The sequence below is a fragment of the Coregonus clupeaformis genome, chromosome 23 (genome assembly GCF_020615455.1).
Source record: "Coregonus clupeaformis isolate EN_2021a chromosome 23, ASM2061545v1, whole genome shotgun sequence".
NCBI classification, from domain to species: Eukaryota; Metazoa; Chordata; class Actinopteri; order Salmoniformes; family Salmonidae; genus Coregonus; species Coregonus clupeaformis.
In genome coordinates this window covers 31,380,723-31,392,220 of record NC_059214.1, presented here as the reverse complement: position 1 = coordinate 31,392,220, position 11,498 = coordinate 31,380,723, and the positions used below count along the sequence as shown (strand labels likewise).

Sequence of the window (11,498 nt, the reverse complement as noted above, 5' to 3'; positions counted from 1 at the left end):
TTATTCTCCCACACTGACTGTGTGGAGAATAGCCTTCCTACCAATCAATTGGAGGACTTGGGTACTCTTGCCAGGGTGAGCAGATCTGGATCTCTCGGAGCTGAAACACTCATCCATTCAGAAAAACCTTCCTGGTGCTGTTTGAAGCCTAAAGGACAGGTGTGAATCACACAAACTAACAGTTTTTAAAGGCGCTGGTTGAAAATATCCAGTCAAGGAAATAGCAATTCTAATTTGCTGAAAGTAAGAACAGTAGAACCTTACATTAGACCCCTTACAGGTAAGAATGCAATAATGACATGTTAATAGATACTGTAGTATGTAGCTGCTAAATAGTGATAAAGTTCAATGTATTTTCCTGGTTATGTAGAAAAAAATAGGGGTCAATAAGCACAAGTAAGTATGAGGCCACTTTACCTTCTCTTAGCAGCATCGTGTATACTTATTAAGAATGTACTTGGAACTTTTGGAGAAAGACCTTAACAAAAGTTTGAGAAACAACATACTTGTTCTTTGTGGGCTGACCTTTTGGGTCTTTGCTTGTAGCTAGGTAGTTACCTTGTCGTTTCCGTCTCGTTTACCTGTTTCCTGTTACTTTCCGATCGTCAGTTATTTTAACGCTGTACTTAAGTTATCATATAATTTGCTGGTAATTTCTATATAGTTTCAGTGTACCTACTGGGCCTTGACACTATTCTAAAGCAATGATCTGTTCCTTTGTTACCAAGTAAATTACTATTACTTAATAGTTTCTGTGTACCTTACCGTTACTTTACTTTTTATGTACATCCAATTTAATTTCATGCGCTTTCTCCCCAGACAGGTTTTGGTTCTGCTTGTGTTGTGGTGCATGTAGATTGAATGGACACGGGACACACTGCTGCTGGTTCTGGCCTTTTATTACTGGATGTGAATAAATCCAGTGCAAAGCAATAACATGAAATGACTAGCCTCTATGCTGCACTTTTGCTATTATTCAAAAGTAATCAACAGTAATATTTTCCTATTACATTGAATAAAATAATTCAGAATTAGAAGAAATACATTTATACATTTTATTATGTGGCACACATTCTACATTCCAAAAGACCACTTGCTAATATAAATGCATAAAACAATAGCAAGTAGCCAAAAATACCAATAGTGTCTGGCTCCAGCAGATACCTTTTCATGGCACAGATGCTGTGAGACATACGAGCTGAGACAGGATCTTGAATGTTGCCAGAGAGGATGATGCGTTACTGCCCCCAACAGCACAGGTGGTAAATTACATGATTAGCTAGTTAGTGCGTAGTAGCTAGTTAGCTTGTAGTAGCTAGTTAGCCACTAGCTACATTAGCTAGCTAACTGCTAGCTAGCCCTGGACCAGAGCTAGTGCGGACCAGAGTTAGCTAGTTACTAGCTATGCCCTGGACCAGAGCTGGAACAGAGCTAGTTAACTACTAGCTATGGCCTGGACCAGAGCTAGTGCGGACCAGAGCTAGCTAGCTACTAGATACGCCCTGGACCAGAGCTAATTAGTGTGGACTAGAGCTAGCTAGCTACCAGCTATGTCCTAGACCAGAGCTAGTGGCAGATTATAGCTCTGGTAAGGGCGTTAGAGTGCTCCATGCGCAAACACCAACTGAGACATGCAAATAGTCTGGGTAGCCATGATTAGATGTTCAGGAGTCTTATGGCTTGGGGGTAGAAGCTGTTAAGAAGCCTTTTGGACCTAGACTTGGCGGTCCGGTACCGCTTGCCAAGCGGTAGCAGAGAGAACAGTCTATGACTAGGTTGCCTGGTATAGAGGTCCTGGATGGCAGGAAGCTTGGCCCCAGTGATGTACTGGGCCATACGCACTACCCTCTGTAGTGCGTTGCGGTCGGAGGCCGAGCAGTTGCCATACCAGGCGGTGATGCAACCAGTCAGGATGCTCTCGATGGTGCAGCTGTATAACTTTTTGAGGATCTGAGGACCCATGCCAAATCTTTTCAGTCTCCTGAGTGGGAAGAGGCTTTGTCGTGCCCTCTTCACGACTGTCTTGGTGTGTTTGGACCATGATACTTTGTTGGTGATGTGGACACCAAGGAACTTGAAGCTCTCAACCTGTTCCACTACAGCCCTGTCGATGAGAATGGGAGCGTGCTCAGTCCTCTTTTTTTCCCTGTAGTCCACAATCATCTCCTTTGTCTTGATCACGTTGAGGGAGAGGTTGTTATCCTGACCCCATGAACATTCTATTGAAATGGTTACTTGCATAGTGGAGTCTTTTGTTGTTTAGCTAGCTAGCTAGCTAGCTAAACAATGAACCATAATCCCAACTCTTAATGTTACTACCCTGCATGAATCTGCAGGTAGCTAACCAACCAGGTTCAATGTTAGCTAGCTAACATTAGGCTATAACTAGCAATGCGAATTGCTCTGAGATACGAATAATATTACTACACAGATCATACACGTAACGTTAGCTAGCGAGCCTGCCAGCTAACGTTAGCTAGCTAGCTAACAGTACACTTTAACTTGAAATCAAAACGACTTTCTGACAAAATTAGAAACTTGTAATATCTGAAAATGCTAGACTAGCTAGCTAGACTATCTTACCCGTATACATGGATTGACGCTTCTCCCTCTATGTCACGGATGCCATGGTTGCCCTTAGTTTGAAGATGTAATCCGGAGACAGGTGTTTTATACAACAGCCTTCTGTGTGTTCTTTTTTCGACTCCGTCTGCATATTTGCAATCAAACGGCAGAATTTTCTTCATCTCCTTAGCTATCATACTGATTTCAAAACTCGGTCCTCCAGAAAGTGGAGAGCAACACTTATGCAGTTCTACTGTGTTATATATTTAAAAAAAGCTGTGTTAGAAAGGATTACCTACACATACTGACCAGCTCATGTTATAGACAGAAGCGTGCTACATGGCAGGCCAATCCGAACTCATCTCTCGGCATTTCCAGCCCATTCATTATCTCAGCCAATCATGGCTAGGTTGCTGTCTTTTTCAGTGGCTAAACCATCTAGGTTCGTAATTTAACAATTGTATTCGTATTTACAGATGGCATACAAGTTTGCTATTAAGCCACATGAAAGTTGACATATTCCAGAAGGCATTTCTGTAAAAAAAAAAAGTTTACGTTCAAATGGCTCTCCTGTGAAGTAGTGACGCGCGACATACGCCTAGTTTCCTGAAACGAGTCACAAATTACTGTCAACCATTGTTGCCATTAATGCTCGTTCGAACCACCAGAGGGTATCTGAGGGCTTCTTTATGAAACATGTTGGTGCTTGCTTACTTTTCCAAATAATCCTACAGAGGACCATGCAGGCCAGATGTTTTGATTGCTATACCCTATCTGAAAGGTTTTTAATTAATCTAGTTTTGCCAAACACAAAACAATTACAAACCATATGCTCCTTATCTTTTTTTCTATAAAATGTCTAAATGTATTTTTTACCACTTTGAACATATATTTTGGGATTCCACGAGGAGTCGAGCAAAACCAACATATTCTCCCAGAGGGCAGGATAAATGACAGACTGATTGATTGACTGACAGATTACTAGCTTGATTGCTGATTGACAGGCAGCTGTGTGAGAGGGTGTGTTTGGTCCAGAGAGCATTACAAAAGCAGCAGTCTCAGCCCTAAGTCAGTCTCAGCTAGTTTCCCTCCAAGTCACCTTGACCCTTAGCTGAGCACAAGCAGCAGACCATACCACACAAAATGGGTGAGTGATTTGTAAGAGTCCTAAACACTTTTGTGTGTTCCAGATTAGTTGCCGTTTTCATTTTGCCTTTATGCTAGAAGTTTGTTTCATTGAGTAAGAAAAGCATTATCTTCAATACTTTAATGTGGCTTATCTGATCTGGTTGCAGCCGAGAAGGTTCTGATCGTGTACGCCCACCAGAGTACTGGGTCATTTAACGCTGCAGCTAAAGATGCAGCTGTGACAGCTCTGACTGCTCAGGGCTGTAAGGTGGAGGTGTCTGACCTCTACGCCATGAAGTTTAAAGCCTCTGCTACTGTTGACGACATCACTGGTAACAGTCTGAACCATGCGTTACTTAATTACAGTAGTGAATGATGAGTGTGTAAGCTTGAGTGCCTATTAAATGCTTAAGGTCACCACAATTTTCTGTTGGCAAGAGCTTTTTCTTTTCTACCTCAACTTGCTTAGTCTGTCTGTTATGATTTATCAGGGGAGGTGAAGGATGCTGAGCACTTCCAGTATGGAGAGGAGACCATGCTGGCATGGAAGGAGGGCCGACTCTCTACTGATATCACTGAGGAACACCGCAAACTCTCTGAAGCGGAGCTTGTCATATTCCAGGTGATCTCCTGCAGTACTGTGAAGTGTCTTAGGCTCAAAGTTATGAAGCCAATTTTCCTAACCTAATTTTAAGTGTAGAGCCTTTAGTGCTTTTTGGATGGTGGCTGAAATGCACCCATTCCAGGTACTGGTTTTTGACTAGTGTCTCATCTCTCAGTTTCCTATGTACTGGTTCACTGTTCCTGCCATCATGAAGGGCTGGATGGACCGGGTGCTCACACTGGGATTTGCCTACACCTCAGAAAAGCGGTACAGCCAGGGCATCTTCAAGGTAGGGGATGCATGTAGGGCCTATGTAGATTACATTTTCAACCAGCAATGATCAAGAAATGACTCAGATTTTGCTCTTACTGTTACATCAGCTGTTGTACAATGACACAGGAGACATTTACTGCAATGGGCCTTTTAATAACACCACAAATGGTTGGTTTACATGCTCCTTCAAGGTTCCTCCCATTATGTGGTCCATTCATATCAATGTCTCCTCACCTTGTTTCCCTCCAGGACAAGAAAGCCATGCTGTCCTTCACCACTGGATCCCAGGAGTCTATGTTCAGTGCCAATGGTATCAATGGAGACATGAATGTCACCCTGTGGCCACTGCAGGTATGTTAGGCTTGGCTGACACTACCAGCATGTAGACTGCTGTACTGCAACGTGCTTTTGCTTTCTATATGTTATCTCCACTGGATGTCTGCTTTTATTATAAGCATTTGACTTCCAGGTTGGAAAGTGCTAATTTTAACGATTGGAGGACTGCTTCAGTTGGACAAATCAATTCATGTTTTATATACTTTAGCATGGTTATTGAATAAGTTCATTCCCTCTCTTTAGAACGGCATCCTGCACTACTGTGGTTTCCAGGTTCTGGCTCCTCAGATCTTCTGGGCTCCACCCCACATCCCCGCTGATGCTCGGGAAAGCATGCTGGAGGCATGGCGCACACGGCTGCAAGGGCTTCTGGGAGAAGTACCGCTTACTTTCACACCCTCTGACAGCTTTGATGGTGGGAGGGGCTTCCAGCTCAAAGAGGATGTCCAGGAGAAGCACTCAGCCAATGTGTTTGGCCTGTCTGTCGGAATCCACCTGGGCAAGCCCCTCCCACCCAACAGCCAGATCAAAGCTGGGGTGTGAAGGATACTGGAGGACTGTCATCCCTACACATGCTGCTTATGCTCTAAATAACAAATAAAGATTGGCTTCCTTAAACTGAATGTTGTTCACTTTAATACCACACTTGTTATTCAATGCTTTAACCTAGTTTTCATAGTTGGTCAACTGACTAATTAACTCGTCTGCAGTCTTCCACATTTTCTGATGGCATTCAAGTATTTTGTTTAGTTCACTAATCTTGTATGGTAGCCACTGGGTTGAGGCTCACTACTTTACAAAAGCAGCTTCATAACACTCAGTTCCATACTCTCCCCACGCAGATATGCTGTGACCTGTATGCTCTCACTGACGGACTGGGTATGGGGTGGCTTGACCCCTCTCCCACATGCCGCTTTGGTTTGGGTCAACCGGCGGGGCCTGTACCCTGCCACTCAAAGCCCTCAGCTTCCATATAGCGGGAAGAAATTGATCCGTTTAGGAGAAGGCTTACCATAGGCAAGGTCGCAGAGGGCTTTCTTTACATTCAGCGCTAAGTTATTGCATTGTGCTATGAATACACTGCTTGTTACTCCAGATTAGGATTTCTGCAACTGTTTAGTGAAAATGTACCTCTAGGATCGGTTTGGAGTCAGGGGAGCTCCCTTGTTTTGGTGGGAAGCACTTAATTCCACAGCGGAAGCACACTGGGAACATGGTCCGAGCCCTTGGGTTCATCTGGGACTGCTGTTCCAAGACACAGGAAGCACAACTAAGGGCGAGCTCAAGCTTATTGCAGTGTTTGTGCGAGTGTTTGCCATAGGGCCAGGAGTTTTCCCTGAATGGGTAATTGAGGTTTGTGGCATGTAACCTGTGTCAAGGGTGGGTATATTTGAGCATGTATAGGCTCTGAAGCAGCCATGCTTGTCAGAAATAGTTGCAGGGTTTGGGCCAGGGTATGTTTGTCTGGAGGGAGATCACCAGTCCTGTCCCATCCTGCTCTGCTATGGTTCTTATCTCACATACGCTGACAGGAAGGCTATTCTCTTACAATCAATGGGAGGAAGTGGGTACTCGTTCCAGGATCGGCTGCTCTGGATATCTCAGGGAGGTAAAACAAGCACATCCATTCAGAAAAACCTTTCTGGCACAGTGTTTGAAGCCTAAATGACTGGTGTTAATCACGCAAACCAACAGTTTTTAAAGGCACTGGTTGAAAATATCCAATAGAAGGCAATAGCAACTCAAAGTCGTTATAAGGGGAAAAGTAAGAACACAAACTTAACAGACATTACATTAGACCCCTTACAATGAGACAAAACACTGAATTAAATGGATATGACACTTAAGAGCAGTAACTATATATTTCCAGTTTGATGGACTTGGAATAATATTACATAGAATTTTTACAATCAAAAGACTGCCTATTTGTTTTGACGGGGCAGTAAATTAGTTTCTCTGTCTGGGCACGACGTGACCTTAACGAGAAGTCAGTCATAAACAATTATGACCAAAAACAGGATATCAGTTATTCTTTTTTCGTTGCAAGGATGCAGTCTGGCCACGACCAGATTCAAACCGTTTGAGCCCCTTCCTTCCATCCACCATATGGCCGGACCAATCAGTGTCCTCTGATAATCTGTGGGGCTGGTTTAGTTGATGACGACAATGAAGAGCACCTGTACTGGGTGAAGAAGTCGAAAATCATAACAATGGCTGCTCTTGAGGTTGGTGTTGATGCTGCTATAGCAGCAGTTATATCAGAACTGGAGGTCACAACTTAATTGAAGGAACAGCGAATAACTGCATGAAATGCTTTTCTCTGGGAGAAAACGTTTTCGCTCTTCTCCTGACTGGGTTTAGCCAAGAGCTTGCTTTACCAGCTAGCTCCACCGGTAGTCAATAAGGCAGTGTACAGATACTAACAGTAAGACGCCAACCACTAGGTAAGAACGCAGTAATAACCTGTTAATAGATAATACGTAGCTGCTAAATACTGATATAAAGTTCAATGGATTTTCCTGGTTATGTAGAAACAATTATTCGTTACCAGAAGAACTATCAATAATAGAGGTTAGCTAGCTGTTAAAAGGGTGTGTAGCTTAGTGGGTAAGAGCGTTGTGCTAGTAACCGAAAGGTCGCTGGTTCTAATCCCCGAGCTGACTAGGTGAAAAATCTGTCGATGTGCCCTTAAGCAAGGCACTTAACCCTAATTGCTCATGTAAGTCGCTCTGGATAAGAGCGTCTGCTAAATGACTAAAATGTAAATGTAAAATGTGTGTGTGTCGGTAGCTTCCCTCTCGCATGCGCTTGCTAACTTCACTTTCCCCCACGTTCGCTAGGTATTTGTGTAACATAGAGAGGCTCGCCAGTCGTCATTTCATGTAATTGCTTTACATTCACTCAATGCTGCACGTATTTAATCTCATCCAGGTAAATTGGTCCACAAGTGTTGTAATGGCGAAGGTGCATAAAGATGGCAGCCCCCATGTACTTACAGTGGGTCCTCATTTAGTGTTATTGGCCTAAAGGTCTACTTCAATATATATCAATCAATCATTCCTTAATTCGTTCATCTCATTACACAGTATATGTCACGTCTGTCAGTGAGATGCGGTTGAAGAAGTCAGGCGCAGGACACGGACTCTCGGAAAGCGATACTTTAATCCGATACTGAAAAGATGAACACAGAATAACTCCACGCAGGGAGGCAATAACCCGCTCACAAACGACATACGTGAAGGGATAATTATAGGGCAACAATCAAACATAATGTGGAACAGGTGTAAACAATACAAACAAAACTAGACAGACACCGATAACATCGAACGGCAGCAGCGAGTACTCCGGGGACGACGAACGCCGAAGCCTGCCCGAGCAAGGAGGAGGAGCAGCCTCGGCAGAATCCGTGACAGTATACATGTCATTCATGCCTTTAAATACAGTCAAGCATTTTAGTTACAAAACAAAATAACATATGGATCCTTAAATAATTTAACAATAAATAAACCACAACATGTCAGCTAAAGCAATTCCATTCACAAATGCATGCAACTGTTTTTAATCGTGGCTGTATTAAACACTTTAATACCTTTTTAGACTATATGGAATTGATTATATTTGTTTGTAAATTGTTATTGTACTTGTGGTGTTGTTTAAACTGTTCCAAACGGTCAGAAAAATATTGTAATCTAACAGAACATGTTTGAGACAAATACTGTAACAAGCACACAGCATGCACTCCTCCTACCCTCCTTGATATCCTTCTTATGTATTATTACAATTAGTATTATTATAGCTAAAACATTCTTTAATACATTTCAAGTTCATAAAAATTAACTTGGCAAGAGTCTATTGTCCTGCTGATAGCCCATCAAAGGTGGATGGCTTCTTTTTTATAACAATTTATTGAATGAATATCGCCCCGTAGCACTCACCTCTGTCATCATGAAGTGCTTTGAGAGACTAGTCAAGGATTATATCACCTCTACCTTACCTGTCACCCTAGACCCACTTCAATTTGCTTACCGCCCCAATAGATCCACAGACGATGTAATCGCCATCACACTGCACGCTGCCCTATCCCATCTGGACAAGAGGAATACCTATGTAAGAATGCTGTTCATTGACTATAGCTCAGCATTCAACACCTTAGTACCCTCCAAGCTCATCATTAAGCTCGAGGCCCTGGGTCTGAACCCCGCCCTGTGCAACTGGGTCCTGGACTTCCTGACGGGCCGCCCCGAGGTGGTGAAGGTTGGAATCAGCATCTCCACTTCACTGATCCTCAAAACTGGGGCCCCACAAGGGTGCGTGCTCAGCCCCCTCCTGTACTCCCTGTTCACCCATGACTGCGTGGCCAAGCACGCCTCCAACTCATTCATCAAGTTTGCAGACAACACAACAGTAGTTGGCTTGATTACCAACAATGACGAGACCGCCTACAGGGAGGAGGTGATGGCTCTGGGATTGTGGTGCCAGGAAAATAACCTCTCACCCTCTCAATCGTGGACTTCAGGAAACAGCAGAGGGTGCACCCCCCTATCCACATCGACGGAACCGCAGTGGAGAAGGTGGAAAGCTTCAAGTTCCTTGGCGTACACATCACTGACAAACTGAAATGGTCCACCCACACAGACAGTGTGGTGAAGAAGGCTCAACAGAGGCTGAAGAAATGTGTCTTGGCACCTAAAACCCTCACAAACTTTTACAGATTATTTTCCTAAATCCCTGTTTTTGGCACCTGACCACACAACTGGACAGTAGTCCAGGTGCGACAAAACTAGGGCCTGTAGGACTTGCCTTGTTGATAGTGTTGTTAAGAAGGCAGAGCAGTGCTTTATTGTGGACAGACTTCTCCCAATCTTAGCTACTGTTGCATAAACATGTTTTGACTATGACAGTTTACAATCTAGGGATACTCCAATAAGTTTAGTCGCCTCAACTTTCTTAATTTCCACATTATTCATTACAATATTTAGTTGAGGTTTAGGGTTTAGTGAATGATTTGTCCCAATTACAATGCTTTAATTTTTTGAAATATTTAGGACTAACTTATTTCTTGCCACTCATTCCGAAACTGACTGCAGCTCTTTGTTAAGTGTTGCAGTGATTTCACTCACTGTAGTAGCTGACATGTATAGTATTGAGTCATCAAATTAGTAATGTCATTAGTAATGATTGAAAAAAGTAAGGGGCCTAGACATCTGCCCTGGGGAATGCCAGACTCTACCTGGATTATGTTGGAGAGGCTTCCATTAAAGAACACTCTCTGTGTTCTGTTAGACAGGTAACTCTTTATCCACAAAATAGCAGGGGGTGTTAAGCCATAACACACACTACCGGTCAAACATTTTTGAACACCTACTCATTCAATTCTTTACTTTTACTATTTTCCACATTGTAGAATAATAGTGAAGTCATTTTTCTTTGCTTATTTGAGCTGTTCTTGCCATAATATGTACTTGTTATTTTACCAAATAGGGCTATCTTCTGTATACCAACCCTACTTTGTCACAACACAAGTGATTGGCTCAAACGCATTAAGAAGGAAGAAATTCAAAAAATTTACTTTTAAGAAGGCACCTGTTAATTGAAATCCATTCCACGTGACTACCTCATGAAGCTGGTTGAGAGAATGCCAAGAGTGTGTAAAGCTGTCATCAAGGCAAATGGTGGCTATTTGAAGAATCTCAAATATAAAATATATTTTGATTTGTTTAACACTTTTTGGGTTACTGCATGATTCCATATGTGTTATTTCATAGTTTTGATGTCTTCACTATTATTCTACAATGTGGAAAATAGTAAAAATAAAGAAAAACCTTGAATGAGTAGGTGTTCTAAAACCTTTGACCAGTAGTGTACGTTTTTCCATCAGCAGACTATGATCAATAATGTCAAAAGCAGCACTGAAGTCTAGCAAAAGTCTAGCAAAAATCTTTTTTTATCATCAAAATCATCAATTTCACTCAGCCAATCATCAGTCATTTGTGTAAGTGCCGTGCATGTTGAATTCCCTTCCCTATAAGCGTGCTGAAAGTCTGTTGTCAATTTGTTTACAGTAAAATAGCATTGTATCTGGTCAAACACAATTTTTCCAAAAGTTTAATTCGGGTTAGTAACAGGCCGATTGGTTGGCTATTTGAGCCAGTAAAGGGGCTTTGCTATTCTTGGGTAGTGGAATGACTTTTGCTTCCAGGCCTCAGGCCTGAGTGCACACACTTTCTTGTAAGATTGAACATATGACAAATAGGAGTGGTAATATCATCTGCTATTATCATCTGTAATTTTCCACCCAAGTTGTCAAACCCAGGTGGCTTGTCATTGCTGATAGACAACCATTTTTTCACCTCTTCCACACTCACTTCACAGAATTCAAAAGTACATTGCTTGTCTTTCATAATTTGGTCCACAGCGACATGAGAGACTGATCAACAACTACAGGAAGCATTTGGTTGGAGTCATTGCAGCTAAAGGTGGCACAACCAGTTATTGAGTGTAAGGGGGCAATTACTTTTTCACACAGGGGAATTGGGTGTTGCATAACTTTGTTTATTAAATAAATGAAATTAATATGTAATTGTTGTGTTAT

The 11,498-nt window shown here is 42.4% G+C and overlaps 1 protein-coding gene across 1 annotated transcript; it reads left to right on the top strand.

The window, feature by feature from the left end:
- Positions 1 to 3,635: 3,635 nt before the first annotated feature.
- Positions 3,636 to 5,529, top strand: LOC123481694 (NAD(P)H dehydrogenase [quinone] 1-like). The gene is made up of 6 exons (XM_045206428.1): positions 3,636 to 3,712; positions 3,861 to 4,025; positions 4,185 to 4,315; positions 4,473 to 4,586; positions 4,820 to 4,921; positions 5,150 to 5,529. The coding sequence occupies exons 1-6, from the start codon at positions 3,709 to 3,711 to the stop codon at positions 5,447 to 5,449; spliced, it is 816 nt and encodes a 271-aa protein (XP_045062363.1). The 5' UTR covers positions 3,636 to 3,708; the 3' UTR covers positions 5,450 to 5,529.
- Positions 5,530 to 11,498: the final 5,969 nt, after the last annotated feature.

What these genes read in the sequence shown, in the direction of transcription:
- LOC123481694 (XM_045206428.1), top strand. An exon ending in CGGAGCTTGTCATATTCCAG is followed by an intron (nt 4,316 to 4,472) that starts GTGATCTCCTGC and finishes CTCATCTCTCAG; the next exon opens with TTTCCTATGTACTGGTTCAC. An exon ending in TCACCCTGTGGCCACTGCAG is followed by an intron (nt 4,922 to 5,149) that starts GTATGTTAGGCT and finishes CCCTCTCTTTAG; the next exon opens with AACGGCATCCTGCACTACTG.